The sequence below is a fragment of the Pongo pygmaeus genome, chromosome 10, assembly GCF_028885625.2.
Source record: "Pongo pygmaeus isolate AG05252 chromosome 10, NHGRI_mPonPyg2-v2.0_pri, whole genome shotgun sequence".
NCBI lineage: Eukaryota > Metazoa > Chordata > Mammalia > Primates > Hominidae > Pongo > Pongo pygmaeus.
The window spans coordinates 64520377-64540088 of NC_072383.2; the positions used below are offsets into that span (position 1 = coordinate 64520377).

Below are 19712 nucleotides of genomic sequence, written 5' to 3' on the forward strand. Positions count from 1 at the left end.
TTGGCTTACTAGGTTTTCTTTTCCTTTTTTCTTTTTAGACAGGGTCTTGCTGTGTCACCTAGGCTAGAGTGCAGTGGGGCGACCACTGCTCACCAGTGTAGTCTCGACCTCCCTGGGTGAAGAGAACCTCTCACCTCAGTCTCCCAGGTAGCTGGCATGCACCACCACATCTGGCTAATTTTGTAATTTTGTGTAGAGACAATGTCTTGCCATGTTGCCCAGGCTGGTCTTGAACTCCTGTTCTCAAGCAATCCTCCCATGGCAGCCTCCTAAATGCTGAGATTACAGGCGTGAGCTAACACAACCGGCCAAAATAAACTTTTTATTACAATATAGCATACACAAAGAATAGTACGCAATTCAAAAATGAACAACTAGGTGAGTTTTCAGAAAGTGAACATACCTATATAATCACAACTTAGAATAAGAAATAGCAGAGCTCTGGTATCCCCATAAGTGTGTGTGTCCTCCCTGAAGTTAACCACTATCCTGACTTCTGCCCTCATAGATAGATTTGGAATGGTTTTGAGCTCTGTCATAAATGATATCATATACATTTTTCCTGCTTAGTTTCTTTGACTCAACATTATGTTTGTGAGAATCATGCATTTTATTGCATGGCAGAGTGGTGCATAGTATGCCAATAATTACCACATGTATTTATGCATTCTACTGTTAAGGGATATTTGGGTTGTTTCCAGTTTTGTGCTATTACAAACGGTGCTGCTAGGACCATTCTTGTACAAGTCTTTTGAGTCATGTAGCATGCATTTTTGTTGGGTATAAAACTAGGAGTGGGACTGCTGGGCCATATGATATGCATACGTTCTGTTGCAGATACTACCGAACAGTTTTCCGAAAGTAATAGTATCAAATTATACTTCTATGAGCAGTATATGAAAGTTCCAATTGCTTTATATCTGGGCCAACTTTTCATACTGTCAGTCCTTTTAATCGTAGTTTTTCTTACCATGTCAACTTCACATGGTATTTTACAACATATTCTACATAAGTTAATGCAGTTAACAGCCCTATACTTCCCTGCACTTGTGTTTCCCCGACAAACATAAAGCTAGTCAGGTATGTAACTATCTTTATATTGTATAAACTTATATTAATAACATTTATGTTCCCTTCCTAGTTATAATTGAGTTTTATGCTTTCTCTGTACAGATAGAATATAAAATTTTAAATATGAATAACAATTATAAAATGATGATTATGTAAATATTTTTCATTGGAGAATCAAATAATATGATGGAATCCCTAAAGCAGGAGATGAATTCTATGTTCCTAAATCTGTGCTACTCAATGGAGAATCTTCCAAGTATAAAGGTCAAGTTTATTTGCCAAAAGTTTTTCAAAAACATGACACATTTTACATTGCTTCATATTTGGATTTTTACCTCTTGTCCAGCTTTTGTCCCCCTTAGGATTTTTATTTGCCTTTCTTTTTCTTGTTGACAAAAGAAAAATTATATCTTTACTTTATCATTAATACATTATTAAAATTCTATCATATTATAATTGTCATTATTAAGAAATCCATATTCTTCATCAGGCCTTCTACCTTGACTCTGATGATTGGTTCTCATTTGGATTGACTGTACTCTACTATATAACTGCCATTCTGGGATATCATTCTGCTGCACTCTTAAATTAGATCCACAGCTTCTCGACTTTCATGCTTTCCTCTTTCCTAGATTACTTCTATATACATTTTTGCTTAAGTATAATCTCCAGTCATTTTTTTTCTGAGAGCATGTGTTGGATTTAAATTTTCTGAATCATTGCATACCTAAAAATGTATTTATTTTATGTTCACCCTTGATAGACATTTTTAGGTTTGAAGCATTTCTTCTCAAACATTGAAATCCTTTTTTTTTTTGATTTGGTATTGACAAAAATCTGACACGAAGTTGATTCTAATTCCTTTATAGGAAACCTACTTTTATTTCTCTTGAGAAGTTCTTAGGATCTTCTCGTTTTCCACGATGTCCTGGAAGAGGATTTGTTTATGTCTTTATTTAGTAATTTTGCTTAGAGCTCAAAGGGCCCTTTCAATCTGAAAACATATTTGAATTTGGAGAATTTACACCAGTCATTTCCATTATAATTTCTTTCCCCTTTTCTGCTCTGTTCTCCAAATGCTTTTTAGGTTGATGTTGTACCTATTCAATTGATCTTCTATGTATCTACATTTTTCAAGTATTTGCCTTAACTTTGTCAACTGTTTCTTTTAGTGAATATTAATTTTAGCAGTCATAGTTTTATATTCTGTGAATTCTGTATATTTCTCTTTTGCTCCCTTGTCATTATAGCTGGTCATGCTTTGTGGATGTGATACCTTCTTGAATGCAATATTCACTTGAATGCTTCTGAGGCTACTCATTAGAATTTTAAAAAATCTCTCTTTTGTTCTTGAATCACCTTTTCTTTCTTCAGGTCAGTTGTTAGTCCAAAAGATGTCAATGATCCCTAGTTATCAGTTTACATTTATTAATAAAGAACTAGGTTGCCTAATACAAGTAGCTGGTGTGAGTTATAGCACTATGTTTTCTTAACCACTTTTTCCCCAGGATAACAGGGCATGATCACTGGCAGACTTCACCCAAGGCCTCTGGTGGGAGACAGGCAGCAGGGTGAGCAGGCAGTACACTTGCCTATTCCTCAACTCCACACCAAAATGGGGAGGGCTTTCTTGGGGGGTCATCACTACAGATCCGTGAATTTCTTAAGAGACTGGCTTTCTAATTTTAGACTAGGGAACAACAGGGAAGGTGATGAAGGTGAAGGAGATGTTTAACTTTCTCAGCTGTTCCATCCTTCAAAAAATCATCTTGTTCTCTGCCTCCTTCCTCTGCCTAATTTCCAAAAACAACACAAGTTTGAAGCCTGTCTGTGGTTCCATGGCCAGGAAGTGTGGCTCCTCCCTCTACTTTTCTTGTATTTGCTGTGGATTGTAATGTCTGCTTGGTTTATCCACTTTCCATCTTCCACAAATTTCTGAAAATCTCTTGTTTCTTGATACCCTTTTCTCCTATTTTTAGAACTGCCCTTTTTACTTATGCTGATATTTGGGATGTAGCTGAGGCAAAAGTTTGTGGTCAGTGTGCCTTGAGTCACTAATCCTGATATAGATTTTAACATTTGGAAGGCACACATTTAAAATAAACAAATAAATAGCATCTATATAAAATATCACAAGGAATTAATCACTCTTGGAAACTATCTTTACTCTGATACTTTCTGAGTCCTCATAGCTTGTAAAACAAATTTATCAATAAACCATTTAGAAAAACAAAGGCAATAAATGAAATTCATTTTTGATCTGTATGAGGTCACCTAGCTTTATAGATTAGGAAAGACTCAATTCAATCAGAAACTCTGTGGGGTCCTAGATATTCCCCAGATTGAATTCAATTGGGAATTTTGTCATGCAGAATTAACAATAGTTTGTCCTTCAGCCTCCAGCTGCCTGGTGCTGTTTCTGGTCCCCTGCCAGTATTTTCCTCCAGACAGCCTTGAGCAGGCTTTGGGAGGAGGAGGGGAAGGAGGAAGGTATGGAACACCCCTCTAGACAAAAAGGAAATTGGGAAATCAGCAGATGTTAGAGGATACTAAAGATCCTCAGAAAAGGCTGAGTGCAGGAGTAGCTCACGCCTGTAATCTCAGCACCTTGGGAGGCCAAGATGGGAGGATAGCCTGAGCCCACGAGTTCAAGATCAGCTTGGGCAAACATAGGGACATAGGGAGACCTCATCACTACCAAAAAAAAAAAGAATAATAATACCAGCATGGTGGGGTCCTAGCTACCCGGGGGTAGGGGGATTGGCGGGGAGGCTGCTGAGGATTGCTCGGGCCTGGGAGGATGAAGCTGCAGTAAGCCAAGATTGCACTACTGCACTCCAGCTGGGCAACAGACAGACCCTGTCTCAAAACAAACAAATAAGCAAAAAATAAAAAGATCCTCAGAATATTCCTGGAGCATTCTTTCCCCATGTGATGTGAAAAATCAAGAACTCTGATGAAAAGAAAAGGCATTATCTGAAACACTCCAAGCCCAAAACAAATCCCAAATGTGTGGGATTGGTTAGGCCAGGAGATCTTTAAAAATTAACATCATTCGGCCAGGCATGGTGGCTCACACCTGTAATCCCAGCACTTTGGGAGGCCAAGGTGGGCAGATCACTTGAGGTCAGGAGTTCAAGACCAGCCAGGCCAAAATACAAAAAATTAGCCAAGTGTGGTGATGGGTGCCTGTAATCCCAGCTACTCGGGAGGCTGAGGCAAGAGAATTGCTTGAACCCAGGAGGTGGAGGCTGCAGTGAGCTGAGATCGCACCACTGCACTCCAGCCTGGGCAACAGAGTGAGACTCTGTCTCAATAAATAAATAAATAAATAAATATTAACATTATCCGTTTGACAGATACTTATCGGGCATTTTCTTTGTACCAAATACTTTGTACTTGCCAGTGACATAATGATATGTAAAGCATGGATACTAATTTTCAAGGAATTCATAGTCTGATGGTTGTATACAGATAAACAAAGAATTATCATCAAATTTAGAAAGCATAATGAAAGCCATCTATACAGGTTTATGAATACACAGAGCAGGAGTACCTATTCAGTGGTGTGCTGGTAAATGTTTAACAAGTGGCTTTGTCGGGGGTAAGGGCATGCCTTGATTTATATCATCCACCAATTCCTCTGGTGTAAATACTCCCACTATGGCCAATTTCAGTCTACCAACTTGATGTCATTGAATGTGGAGTTGCTAAGAGATGTGTGGCACACCATTATAGAGTAGCTCTCCCACATACATACAGTAGACTTCAAGAGCATAGAACATAAAATATAGTAATGATTAGAAAGTGATGAATTGTTAGTATTCATTACCTCTGTTTTTAATGTCATTTAATTGCAAATTTATATAATTTTAAATAATTGTGTTTAAAAGCTAGTTCAAAAAATTCTTTAACATCTAACAATTGGCTCCATAGAAGGTGACTTTAACCAATGAAGTCTACTCTTCATTGTGGGCTAGGGCAACAGACTTTCTGCACCATACAAATGAGGGTGAACTCCTTTGCATGAGTAGCTATGTCCATTAGCATTGGAAGAAGAAAAGTAACAGAAGAGAAAAGGGAGCAATGAGAAGAGCTGAGATGCTCAGAACATTGCACTGCATACAACCAAAGCAGAAAACTTGATAACCCTGCCTTTCAACTATTCTCTCCATATAATAACCTTCCGCATAAGGGGAGAAGGAAGGGAGAAATCAGTTAGCCCTTAGGTCCCTAAATAGTAAGGACAAAAAAATCACATGAAAATTACAATATTCATTTCCATCCCCATGGAACATTCCTTCCAGTCTATGCTGATGTGGACTGCCAAGGAGGGCAGACTTGAGGACTTAACAAAATGATCCACTGGAAATCCTACATTAGCAGTGGCACTCATAACTTCATACAGGACTGCAGGCTCAGATTTGCAGGGGTGTTCACACAGTTCTGTGGAATGCGAGCAACTCAGGAGTGGACTCAGCAAATGGTTGAGTCAACTGTCATTTTTAAACTATGTCTTCAAAACTCTCACCAAAATGTATACACACAAATGCGTTATAACCTGTATCAGGCCTCTTTTGATTGCAAATAACAGAAAGACCTGGCTCTAATAGGCTTAGGTGTTTAAGACATTTAATGGCTAACTTAACTGAAGAAGTCTAAGGGAGAGCTCAGAGCTCCCTTAAGGTAGTTCTTGAGCAGGGGCTGAAGTGATGACACTCAGATATGGTGTCTCTTTATCTTTTGGATCCACTGCTGTTTTCAGACAGGCTCTGCCCTCAAAGTCACAGGAAGGCTATAGCAGTTACATAGCCCTTATATCTGCTCAGCTTCTCCCTTCTAGCAGCTGAGTAAAATTCCTGGGCTTGTCCCTGGCTGAAACATATCTAGTGGCATCTCTATGAAGCTGCCAGTATGTTAGGTCCATGGCTCCCAAACTCAGCTAACACAGTAAAGTCACCTGGGGAATGTGTTAAAATTCCAAAGAACAGGCCACACTTCCAGGCAATTAAATCACAATCCCTGGGGTTGGATCCAGGCAACATTATTTTCTTAAGGTTACGAGGTAATTCCAATGGAGAGAAAAATTTAGAAACCCCTGGATTGGGTGCTCATAGAAATAGGAGATTTTAGACTCATCTTCCGATTTACTAAGAAAGTCAAGTTTGATTAATTTCCTTAATGTCCACCTCAAAGTCTTTCTTCCTATACTTTCCTATCTCTGTGACAAGAGTGTCCCTCTTGCTCACTCTAGCTGGCTGCAATCTGTCTCCTGGTCTCACACTCACCCTGTCTTGCCTGGTTCTAGAGTTCATTCCTCTTTTAGTTTGCATCTTGAAATTTTGCCTCCCTACTGGTTCTATCCTTTAAAAAAATGCTCAGATTTCTCCCATCCTATAATAGCCTTCCTTATCTCCCATGACCCCGCTCTCCACCCCCATAGGCTGCTGCCCATCTACAGCCTAACCTTCACCTTCAGACTTCTTAGAAGAGTGGTCTGCCCTTGTTGCCTTTAATGCACAGAATCCTTATAATCTGGTTTGGACATCAATACTCTGTGAAAACTGTTCTCTCAAAGGTCAGCAATGACCCACTTACAAAACAGAAAGGTTGCTTCTCGCCTCTCCTTCTCTCATCTTTGCCTTGGTTTTTGGATATTATGGTATCCAAATGCTATTTCTCCCACTGTTTTTCTCTCTGCCACCTCTATTAGCTTAAGAAAGCCTTGGGTAAAATGTGTAGGATGTGTATCCTAAACACATTTCTCAGAAAATATGTATCAGAAGACTTGAAAGTGAAGATACGTGAAGGCAACAATTTAAAGCACAAAATAAATTCTTTAAAGACAATACAGTATCATGTATTAGACTGAAAACTGGGAAACAAACTAAAGATATATTATCCACATAAAGAAATACTACTACTACAGAGACAGTAACAGTTTCCTATGACAAGTGTGTGCTAATGTGCACAAATGGGCAGAATATTAGGAAGAAAGTGTAAGACAAAACATGTATTATACATATAGTATAATTTCAACTTATTAAAAAGCATAATAATAATTTGTAAATCAATTTGTTTCCCTCCATTGGTTGCCATTATTATGATGACAACATATCTTTAGTGATATTTAGTTTTACCTTTTCTCCTAATTCATCTGTTTTGAAAATGAATAGAAATTTCCTTAGTACAAATGTAACTTATTGTATTCTTCATATATTCAGCTATTTAATAATGAAGTTGGAATTATTAGTAAGAGGCTCTTTCTGACTTTCTAATACCCCAAGCTTTGCCTGAATTTAGGTAGTCATCATTGACTGAGACATCCAAGACCACTGTTTTTATTGCTTTTTGTAATGGCAAGGTCAAAGTTTCCTTGGTTTGAAGGGTGCAGTAACATCCTTTAAGGAGCTACATGTAATAAATATCTGGGTGCATTTTTCTTTTGGATATATGCGATACTGAAACTTAAATAATTATTTTAAAAATCTGCAAATAATATTTTCTTCTGTATATTTAATAAAGCAGCAGTTACTAATTTTAAATTTAACATAATTCTCATGTATATGGGCAAAATAGTAGTAAGAAACTAAAAGAGAGAAAAAGACAAGATTCAAACATTGACTGCTTGCCTATCCCTAGAAACTATGTATTTTGCCTCCTCTCAAATAGTGGGAAGTTATCAAATTTTATATTTTCTGCCAGAATAAAGTGAATTTATTAAGATAAGAATTTCAAATGAATCAACTGTAGTAGAAAATTAAATCATTTTGTTATAGCTAACATGAGTATAAAACAGTTTTCACAAGTAATTTTTAATTTACAGGTTAAGAAACTGAGATTTAGTGGGGGAAATTCAGTTTTTTTGTTTGTTTTTGCCACACAAGTAAAAATAGGAAAGCTAGGAAAGGTTGACATATCTTCTGATTTCTAAGTCTATTCTATTTCCCCTACCATAAGGAATGCTGAGAGATTAGTGAGGTGTTGCCTTGATCAATTTCTCTTTATTATTCTAGATAGGCAGGTCTATGGTTTCTATCCCTTTCTGGAAGAGAAAAAAACAATGGCAAAAATGAAACACTGGGGTTCCTCCTGTCCTCCAAACTTTGTGATCTTAGGAATGATCCTTAACTTCTCTGAACCTCTTCTTTTTCATCTGTATGGTGGGGATAACGATGATAATATTGCAAGATTTAAATGAGTTAGTACATGTAAAATGTTTAGAATAGTACCTGGCAGAAAGTAAGCGCTCAATAAATGTTAGCTATCCTTATTTCCATTCTTCCTCCTAAACATTTCCCCAAAATATATAAATTAATCGATTAGAATGCCTATCCTACATTGGCCTTCCTTTTTCTAGTAATGAACCAGATATTTCTTCCTAACCTGCTACAATCATATAAGAAGGGTGTAGACTCCTCCTTGTTCATATGGGGTCATAAAAGGCATAGCCAAACATTTCCTCTGGAGGATGGGTACCTCCTGGAAGGAGGTAAAGTATTTCTAGCATCCAATTCCCATTTGGAAGACAGGGGAGAAATAAATGCGCCATTATGATAATTCTAACTAGTTATATAAACAAAAAGCTTCAGTCCAGTGGAGAGTAAAGCGGTCCAAGCCACTGTTCAATGTAAACCCCCTCAAAGCATGGACTAGAAGCACAGCAAGAAATCTATCACAATTCGGACCACGAGCAGCACTTGTGTGAGAACGAGACCTGCCTGGGACCCAGCTGCACCATTCTCCTGTTCAAGTGGGGTCTCTCTATTTGTGAGAGAAATATGCCCCATGCACTAGCAATAGATGAAACTCCAATAAAACAAGACAGACTTACTTTGTGAAATATCTATTAAGTGCATATTATTTTAAAAAGTTGATAGGCTAGAAAGATAAATATGTTAAATGCACTAGCTTTGATGGTATGAAATGAAGGGGTGGAGGCAAAGGAGAAAGGACATGGTTGCAGGTGAGATTTGGAAAGGGGTGGAAAGTTAATGAGATGGAGCATACAGTTAAGTTGTTCCAGATGGCAGGATCTGACAGAGAAGGCCAGCGAGGGTTAGCAGAAGGGATGAGGATGGGGAGACAGAAGAAATGAGGTCCAGCACAGACAGAGAGAGCATTCCGAACCCAGATGATTACCAGCTCTGAATCATATCACAGAGTGGACGAAGGGTCATTAGAGAAGACTGCTGAAGGAGCCACAAGGCTAGACGCAGACAGATGGGAAAAAGCAAAGCGACCAGAACAGAAAATCCAAGGCCATCAGCAAAGGAGCCATCATGTTCGGAACACTGATACTGAACTCTGTGATGATGGATTCAGAATTCCTTGGATTAAAAGATTTTGCAGATGAGAAAAGATGGGAAATATTTTTCCTCTTCCATTAAGACAAAACATTTAAATGTCTTTAATTAAGATTACACTTAGGAAATGAGTTTCTAAATAGAAGAACTTTTATTATTATTATTATTATTATTATTATTATACTTTAGGTTTTATGGTACATGTGCGCAATGTGCAGGTAAGTTACATATGTATACATGTGCCATGCTGGTGCGCTGCACCCACTAACTCGTCATCTAGCATTAGGCATATCTCCTAATGCTATCCCTCCCCCCACCCCCACCCCACAACAGTCCCCAGAGTGTGATGTTCCCCTTAAATAGAAGAACTTTTAAACACAGGATGAGTGTCAGAGTTTAAAGGGATTTAGACGTCACCTGAATAATCCATTAAAAGTTTATTAGACAAACTGTAAGACTGTTCTTGCCGGAGAGAATTGAGAATAAGATTGCTGGTTGACTGAGATGGTTGAGTTTCAGTTCTCTCTGGAAACAAGTTCTAGACAAATGTCTGACCTTCTCTTTCAAGCATAATGATTCCATTTTTGGAGTAAGTGTAAGGAACAATGACTGAAAAAATGAGAGTGTGAGTGTGATCACAACCCAGCCTTTTAATCTTGCTCAGTGCCAGTGGAGAGAGCAATACCCATACATGCCCAGGCAGCAGAAAAGGAGAAAAGATACTGAGGTTGGGAGGAGAAATCAGGAAGAAGAGAGGGAGGGAGAAAGAAAGTATAATGCACAGCAGGGAGCAGTTCCCTACCAGTCACAGATGTCTCACTTAGACACCCCATTGGGATGAAGGTCAACGGGGCTGCTTATAGTTTGTTAGTGGGAAAGGGACAGGGAGAGTTAATTCTATTTTAGGCCATATGTGTATTTGGGAAGAGAGAGAAAGTGAAGATAAGTAGAAAATAAAATGGCACTTAGGCCAGCTATGATGAAAAATGTTGAAGTCTATACTAAAGTGAAGGCAGAGATTTCCGACATGAGCTTTGAGCCAGTAGAGACAAGACAGAGAGAGAGGGTGGGTGGCAGCAAAACAATGAAAGGTGCCCAGAGCTGTGCTCCCTGTGGAATGTCAGTAAATATTAATTGGGTGATGTTGGCATTGGTAGGCAGAGTGAAGCTTGTGAAAGAAAAATGCCATTGCCAGTGGAGCACAAAAGTTCAGATCTCTGAGCTCGAAATGGCAGCACATGAGCAAGCAGCAGAGTCACACCCAGTATCACCAGAGAAAGTGATTCTCTGCATATGAGGCCAGCCTGTCTCAAGGAAAAGTAATCACACAATCATGACAAGGGAAAAAGAACAAAGTCTGCAGGAGCCATGAAAATATCTCCCCTTCTCTGAGAACATACTCCCTTCTCCTGAGGTATGGTAGCCCCTAGCTGAGAAACCAGGGCTGTCCCAGGTAAACAGCTGTGAAGGTAGGTGCCAAGAAGCCTAGATTTACCCACTCCAGAACACCCTTTTGTCAGATGTCTCTGGAAACCTCAGAAATGTTATTTTGGGATTTGGCTCTAAGGTTGGGTAATTGGTAGACTCTCATTCTGGAGGAAGAAAAGAATGGCATTGCTTCTTTAGATTTCAATATTAGATGGGAAAGGGAATGCTTTTGAGAGTGCTTGGTGTTTTCGTGAACCAAAGTTCCTCTCATAATGGCAGGCATGGGCCTTTTGGGTAAAGGTTATTTTCTTGCTCTTGTTCTACATTGGTAGGTACCTGATAAGGCAAAATGATTGAAACAGTGGCTTGAAACGTTAATAAGAAAATGACTCAATTCCCAAGTTGAAGAAGTGCTAAGTTCACCTGAAATATATTCTACTATAATACTGTGGATCAGTGTCTATGTGGCGTGATCCAAGGACTTGTCTAGAAATACATGTTTTATACATCTTTTAAAATTACATCTGACCTAAAGAAAAAATATTTATTGTTCAATAATATATTCATTTTAAAAATGCTTTTTACACCTATAAATTGTCCCAGCCCAGAATTCTAAGTGCAAAAATGTCAGTGTCTGGCACATAGTAGGTACTTAATTGATATTTGTTAAATATGTATTAGATACATGAAGAATGTAAGAATCAAGTAAAAATATCAAGAATGTGGGTGTTTGTAGAAAATTGTTTCCCTTTTATTCCATCATTTTCTCCTTAAGAAAATTAAGAAGAAATTGCAATTGCCATATTGCTTTTTCTTGTGGGTGATATCAACCACAAATAGCAAGGCAGTTTTGGAGTCATGAAGCAAACTTCCCCCTGCTAAGATCTGGGTAAGGTTTTAGCCACAAGAGGCCTAATAAAGCTCTTGAAGCATTTCCTAAGAGCTCACAGAAGATTAAAACACCCTACTACTTTCAACTAGACAAATCCAATTCATTTTAACAAACAGTTTTGAAGTGCCTACTAAGTGTAAGGCCTTGTGCTAAATGTCTGGAAGAGTGAGTGTTAGGTGGAGCCCTCAATGGGTATAAAGAAATATGTATGTTTGAGAGTTGAGGGTGAGGGTGTGGGAGTTGTGTGAGTAGGGAGAATGGGATAAAAAAGAAACTTCAAGTGTATATCCACCCCTGTCCCCAAATACACTCCTGACACTAAAAGAAAGGTCATTTTAATATTGTAATTACATATGTTTCCTGGTTTTATCATTACAGCTTAAGAAAACAGCACAAGTATGGGTGGGGTGCTAGAATTCAATGAATCCACTTTGGAACAAGAAGCATGGTGGAACTTGAACATTGTTGGACAAGACTGAAGCAGATGGCAAGGCAAGGTACCGTGTTACTCAGGTGCATTCTTGTAAGTATTTGGACAGCCAGTTAAACACAAAGAAGAACCCAGTTATGGCAAATTGATTCTGCATAGAGATTTTATTTTAATCATCAACCGACAGTCTTAAGTTAAATACCAAATAGAGCAGATATAAAGATTTTGGGAGATATACCTAATGCTAGATGACGAGTTGGTGGGTGCAGCGCACCAGCATGGCACATGTATACATATGTAACTTACCTGCACGTTGCGCACATGTACCATAGAGCCTAAAGTATAATAATAATAATAATAATAATAATGATAATAAAAAGAAAAAAAATTAAAAAAAAAAAGATTTTGGAAAAAAGTGTGAGGTAGCAACTCCAAAGCAGTTATCAATACTTTCCTCAATTATCTAGATTTTTAGTGACTATCTTAGTAAACACTTAAATCTCCTTTCAATGCAGGAGATCAATGCTTCCATAAAATCCAGAAAACTGAGAAAGTTAAAAATATTTGTAAGAGCTATAAATTGCTTGGGTTCACTCTCTTCCTTGTATGTAGGAGTTATAAAAGAACTGATACAGATGAATAGAAAATACTAATTGTTTCATGTTTATGATGTAAGAAGACCATCAACTTCTCAACATCAAGAAAAGTAAATGCCAAAATCAGGTCAGAAAAGAACTTTTCAGAATAAGGGCCTGCCTTTAAAAGTCTTAGCCAAAACCGTAACAGAAAGGATAGTCTCTTAGTCATGATTTATAAACAGAAATTGTACCTTTGTACCAATTGTAGAGGATAAAGTCAAAACAGAATTTACAGCCTCCTGCTAACAGCCTAATTTAAAATGGATAATCTTCCCTATATTTCCCCCAAAGTACCTTTGAAAGGACTCACTCTGCCATCCAAACAACTTGCAAATGCATTCGGTAAGTTGGTCTATAGTATTTATTCTCTTTCCTGTTATTGACTCAAGATCTATTTCTCACTATTTGCTTTGTGCTCATTCTTCTGCCAAATAAAATATTAATTGCATTTTTAGCTGCACTGCTGGTGATCAAAGAACTCTGATATGTCAAGCCAAACTGATAGAAATAGCATCCATTAACATATTTATAGGTTCAGAGCTTCTAGAACATAATTATATCCATTAATTACTCAACAGTACTCTATATTACAGGCTGAAAAAGAAAGGCATTTGCAACTAAATACTTTTACTTAGAATGAAGTTGTTTTTAAATAATAAATTTTCTCTAAGGAAGGTTCTATCTAAAGGAAATAAGACAAGAGAGCTCACACATCTATATGGACACAAGGCAGGATTTTTAAGGAGTCCATTTACTAACTTTGCAATAGAATGCTCACAAAGTAAATGAGATGGCACATCCAGAATGGTTTCAAATAAAATAATACCTTAAATATTACAGAGAAATTTAATTACTATTTTAGAGTTCTAAGAATGACAATCTGAAGCTGGTAATTCTTGATGATAAGATTCTGAGCAATGATTTTTACTTTCAAATAAACTTCTAATATTACATAGGACCAAAACATTTGGAATTACATACTTTGCTGAACATGCAATTCTAACACATAAAGAAATTAAAGCTGTCCAGGGAAAAAGCTCTTAAGATGTTGGAAAGTCATAGAACAAACAATTATTCTGTGGATCCACCAGCTGTGCGAGTCCTGAATCTGCCAGCTGCATTTAGTATACGTATCATAGAAAGGACAGTAACACACACTTGACTCCTCTTGACCAGTTAATCAGCATGCAAAATGACGGTTTCCCACAATAACTTCAGCACCGGACCCAAACACATTCTCTTTTCAGCAAAGAATGAAGTCATTAAAAAAAAAAAAAAAATCACACAAGCTGCTTTCATGATTTCAGCACGAACACAACCAAGATGTAAGGACAGAAAGCAAAGCCGAGTCTACCTGTACATATGTATCTATACACATTTCACTGAGTTCTTTGTTGCCTGACAATAAATTGTAAAGGCAGTCATGTTTGAAAGTAAAAACCATTAAACTGTGTTTATAGGACACTGCAACAGACTCGCTGAGGGAATAACAAGGAAAGCACGATACCTTTAGTAAGTCGCCTCAGAATTTGACAACGGCATTTAAAAGAGACAGCTATCATTCTTGCTCACTGCTTTCTGTGGCAAAGTGTACTCAAGGCTCTCTGCTCTGGTGGCTGCAGCAGCAGCAGCAGCATATGAATTCCTTGCGCACATACCAGGAGAAAGGTAGTCCCAGTGGGGAGTGACAAAGCTTAATCCCTCTTGGCTGATGCAGAGGTCCGCTACATGTCATCTGGCAAATCTGTGTCATTCACTACTACTACAACCCCTGCCCGCCACAGCCTCCTCCCCCTTCACAATCACAATGGCTTAGAAAGTAATGCCGTTTCGATAGCAACAAAGCACCAAATTGTATAAAGCAGGGACGATGCTGGGTGAGGAGCCATTCCATAAATCTAACGCTAAGCACTGAGCGGTGCATTCTGTTTAAGGCAAAAGGCGATGTATCCAGTCAGTTCAGCCACCATCAGCCCCTTTCCTTCTCAGCATCAAGTCAGTGTCCTTTATATGTCTCATTTAATGGGAAATGCAAGCAAAATGCTTACACTCTTACTTTAGGAAGAAATGCATGGGTCATATACCATGTCCTTTAAACAACAACCAAAAAAAAAAGGAAAGAAAAAGAGGGAGGGCCGTTTATATTTGGGATTGAGGAAAGAATCATAGTTTTGCCTATAGCGGGGAAGCAGCTCTAGGACAGAGACCTCTTTGGTACTTCCTGAACCTATGAGAGTTAAGGCAGTGTCTGTTTATAGAGGGAATACAAGAAAGGGTTCCGGCTAGGCAGACAATCAGGCAGCTGGAGTCCCAGCCCCTTTAATCATCCTTCCAAAAAAGGACTTGGCTGGAAAGCAACATAGTCAAGACTGTTTCTAAAGATACCAGAAATAAAGGCAAACAAGGCCAAGTTATTTCTATTTTTAATATACTTTATTAAACTATTTCCCAAACAACCATCCCCCAAACCATTGTTCTCATTATGCAAATAAAACAGTCTTGCAACATAGCAGATATCTGTGAGTATCTGCTCCAATGGAGTGAAGAGCAAATTAACAAACCCTTCACAATCCATTCACAAAGTGACAAGAAGGCGGAGCACACCTCCTCATCTGCCAGCAGCAACCTGCTCACCATAGAGTCAATACATACTAACATTTGGTAGGGAATTTTAATCAAAATCCAGAATTCTCCCACAGGAGTTAACATAAACATTCAGGACAAAAAAATTAGACAGTTGGCCAGGAAGTTTAAGTAAAAAAAAAAAAAATCAATTAGTCAAAATGAAAAGATATATCACTGTCTAAACTACTTGATTAATATTTCTAGGACTTTCTGAATTATTCATACAGTTTTATTCTCCACTCTTCAGGCTGTGAAAAACCTTTCAAGCTGGTTTCTAAAATAACTTCCAATATTCCAAATTTAGTGGTAAAACTTTCTCTTCTTCATTCATAAATTCAATATGAACTCAAACAATTTCAATCCACTGCTATTGAAATGCATATGCTTTGTATTTTGAGTCCAATAGAAAAATAATTTGTGTGTGAAAAACACCTGAGTATCATAAGCATCTACTTTAAAGGTTTTTGAAAACAACAGAATTCTTTTACCAAGGATGGTCTAGCTAAAGCAATCACTAATCAATAGAAAATACTATATTAAATGGACTGCAGTGAAAAATCAAATTTTTATAATTGTTCTGATTAGCATAAATCTTTCTTTGAATTTCAACCCATATTATGTTCATGTCTATTAGGTTATCCCTAGAAATAGTTTAGCCTCCTTGATTTTTTTTGCTTTAAATAGAAATATACCTTAGTACTAGAGAACTGAGTTACTAGCTAAAGTGAGATAAATACTTACAGTTAGCTCTTTCCAAGATTCTTCTCCAAATCTAACGTATTTCCTAAAATCCAGGCACTCAGAATACGCAGCTGTCAATTACTATTAGTAGAATCTTGCCTGTGGAACACCACCTCCCCAGCCCAGTCTATTCAAATACAACTCAAAACCATACAGGAATCTCTTGCCCTCTGCTATTTTGCAGACTCAGATCCAATTTGCTTTCTCCTTATGACTAAAATGATCAAATATTTTCCCCTTTTCCAAACATGCTTATTTTTTTTTGTTTTGTTTTAAAAGCTCTGTCTTCTGGTCCCAAGAAAGGTCTTCAGAACTACTAAAATGTCCTATTTCTTTGGCAGGGGAAATAACCCATCATGGAGCTCTTTGAAAGGTTTCTGAGAGCCCAAACTGGGGGATTTTTTTTTCTCTCTTTGAATACTGTGGCTGCCAATCCATATCTATCCTATTAGCCTGCCCAGGTGCAGCCCCAGGAATCTTACAGAAATGGAGCCTCCTGGAGTAACTCTTTTCCAGAAAATGAAGGAATCCACCAGGTATTCCCATCTTCTTCCATTTCTGGCCTCACTAATGCTTGGAGATTTCCTGGGGAGCCACTCCCAGGTCAACCTTCTTGCCCTAAACCCTTTGTCCTCCCTTTGCCTAATGCAAGCTTAGCCTCCCATCCTGAACTCTAGCACTGGTAAAATGCCTTCCAACAACGCAAGCTTTCTATCTCAAAATGTATCAACCTGTAGGATGATGGTCTCAAATGGCCAAGGCAACTGGTGGAATGTGGAACACAGGCTCCTAACATGAGCTACTACAAGGCAGAGTGACCTACATTTCTTGGCTACCAGATCAATGTAAGCCTGTATCTTTGGGACCTGTCATGAACATGTTAATTATGGTGGCTCAGCTGTCTAGACAGTTCAAACTTTACAACATGCTCTGTGAGGGTCACCAAGTAGGGGCTGTGGAAAAAGAAGGCAGGTAAAATTGTACAAAATATAGATTTGACTAAGCTCCAATGTGATCTGAAGAAGAGTGAGTGAGCTAGTTCAAGAGGTTTACCCCTCTTAAAAGCACAAACACCTCAATACATGAAAACATGGGTTTGCTGGATTCAGGGCAGACTAGTCCCTTAAGATGATAATTCTTATTTCAGAGTTTCTTTAAAACATTAGTTTTGCTAAGGTGTAATACAAGTGTACCATGTTTACATAGAATTTAATGAATTAGAAAGCACTTTCACACATAATGTATCGTGGAGCGACTCTGTTATAGGTTTTTGATGCAGAAAAGGAAAACTGGTTTCAGAGAAGGTGTTTTTCATCAAAGTCATTCAGCTAGTAAGTGGTAAAGAACAGGAAAGAACCACAATTTCTCACCCCTGGCTAATCATTCTTTCTCCTCTTCTTTTTCACTGCTTCCTTGCCACCAATACAAAATGTGATCTAGTTTACAGGGGGACAAATTCAATTAACAAAGTACCTTTAAGTGCAGTTATCTTTTGACCGAGGGCAAAACTAGTGCCTATCACCTTCTCCCCTCTGAAGCACAGCGCATGGTTCTAGGACCACCCTGACCAGAAAGAACCAGAAACAGGTGACAGTGAAGACAGGTACCATCTGGTGAAAGACCATTACGTATCAAGTGTTTACCAGGAATCCGTTCTCGCTGCGTGGTTCGGCCATCCTGACTGGTCTGTGTCATGCTGGTTTTGAAATATTTGGAATATCACCTCCATGGACAATATGGTACTAATTTTATCATAAGAAGGGGGTGGGTTGTGGTGTATGGACAAACAAAACCTTAAGATTGGCTCAAAGATTCCAATATATTCTCAAAACCAAAGCATTCCACAGCTTCATCAGCGGGTGGCACACATAGCCCCATAATCTTATTCTAATTTTCTCATTTCCTTGATTCTCCGCCATTGTATTCATTCTTTTATATAACATCTCCCAAAAATAAATAGTACTGTTTGGAGGTTCTTCTGATTCTTAACAAGAAAGAATCATCATAAACCAAAAATGTTCTGCCATATACCTAAACCTGGAAATTCATTTTGCAAAACACCAAAACAATGAGGTTAATCCCACAAATACTCAACTATTTTATATCATTAGAATCAATTTGATTAAAGTACTAAAATAATTTGCACTTTCTTCAACTTCATAAATCTTTCTGTTACAAAATACACCTGGTAGATCCCATTTATTTGCTTATACATTTAACTATTACATTTCTTTTCCTTTGCATGCTGTTGCTTAAAAATGCTTAACATGCTTAGCTCACTATTTAAACAGCATGGAACATCCTGACTTGGCTAGTATTGAATATACTGATCCTCACACCCCCTACCCTGCAACCCATATACAGTTATTAAATGTTGTGCATTTCCCAAATCTTCCGGGTATTTTAAAACTGAGTGTTCTCGGAGGTCTTAAAATGTGACTCTCACCCACTTTTTTAGCTCCTTACAGATAATGTCACTGACTCATTCTTAGCTTATTATAATCAGCCATTTTTATTTCCCTTTTCAGAGATGCCAAAAGCAACCATGAGCTCAAACATGTTATAATTCTTGTGACCACTGTCTGTTACTTAGTTCAACTAGTGTGTCAACATGAGACCAAACATTAGGGTCAGACAAGGGATATGTACACTGAACAGAACTTGCCAGTAATGAGCTGTCATGAAGGACTATTAAAAAAGCAAGACCCAATTTGCTGACACAGGTTCTAAGGGTGTGAAAAGTTGGTATAATTGCCCAAGACAGAATTTATCAGGCATTTTTTAAAGCAAATATTTTATAAGAAAACATTTTTGTAGAAGTAATGATGCCCTTTAGGAAGTGTCATTAGGACACACTCTTGCAAATCTGGGGTGATTAAAAAGCACTTAGTAGCTCAGGGCCTCTGGTGTGTTGTGATATAAAAGGGTGGGTATAATGCACACTTCATGCATTATTTGCTTATCTAGGCAGGGCTCTGATGCCCGTAACAGTGCCAAGGAAAGAAGGTTGCCTGCACTGAACATGAAGAAGCCAGGAAAGCTCCTGTGAAGGTAACAATCTTAGAAATTCCTCAGCTAAAAGCATGTGGTAGAAAGTGTTAAAGACAGAATATGTAGAAATAGAGAAATGCTTATACAAGAGGAAAAATGTACCAGAAATTATCCTCCTAAGAGCCTAGGTATGTCCAACTGTTTATGGAGGCATTATGTAGGAGAGAATGGTGTAATGGCCAAAAGCACAGCTTAGAATCAAGTTGCCTGACTTTGAATCTTGCTTTTGCCACTAAATGGCTGTGTGATCTTGGGCAAGTTTCTTAACCTTTCTGTTCTTCATTTGCAAAATGGTAAAAATCATTTCTAGGCTTGTTTGAATGGTAAACTGAGTTTACCTGTGTAACGTGCCTAGGACAGAGAGCAGTAACAGCTTTTATTAGCCACTTTGTATTTGGTAGGAAATACAATTATACAATTTGACACTTGCTTACAGAACCCAGACTCTTCCTTAAATTAGCTCCATGTGATTAGTATGGATTGGTTTGGTCAGAGAAATCATAAGCAGGTGGAATTGGGATTAACAAGTA

The 19712-nt window shown here is 38.0% G+C and overlaps 1 protein-coding gene across 12 annotated transcripts in view; it reads right to left on the reverse strand.

The window, feature by feature from the left end:
- Positions 1-19712, reverse strand: part of GRIP1 (glutamate receptor interacting protein 1) — a 721037-nt gene that overhangs the window by 307899 nt on the left and 393426 nt on the right. For 4 of the 12 annotated variants that reach the window (XM_063646487.1, XM_063646485.1, XM_063646483.1 and 1 more), the window contains exon 1: positions 14273-14502. The exons of the other annotated variants lie outside the window; for them this stretch is intronic. In XM_063646487.1, the coding sequence (XP_063502557.1) occupies positions 14273-14327 (55 nt within the window). In that variant the 5' untranslated portion in view covers positions 14328-14502. Of the gene's footprint in view, positions 1-14272; positions 14503-19712 lie in introns of those variants that run through there. 12 annotated transcript variants of the gene reach the window in all.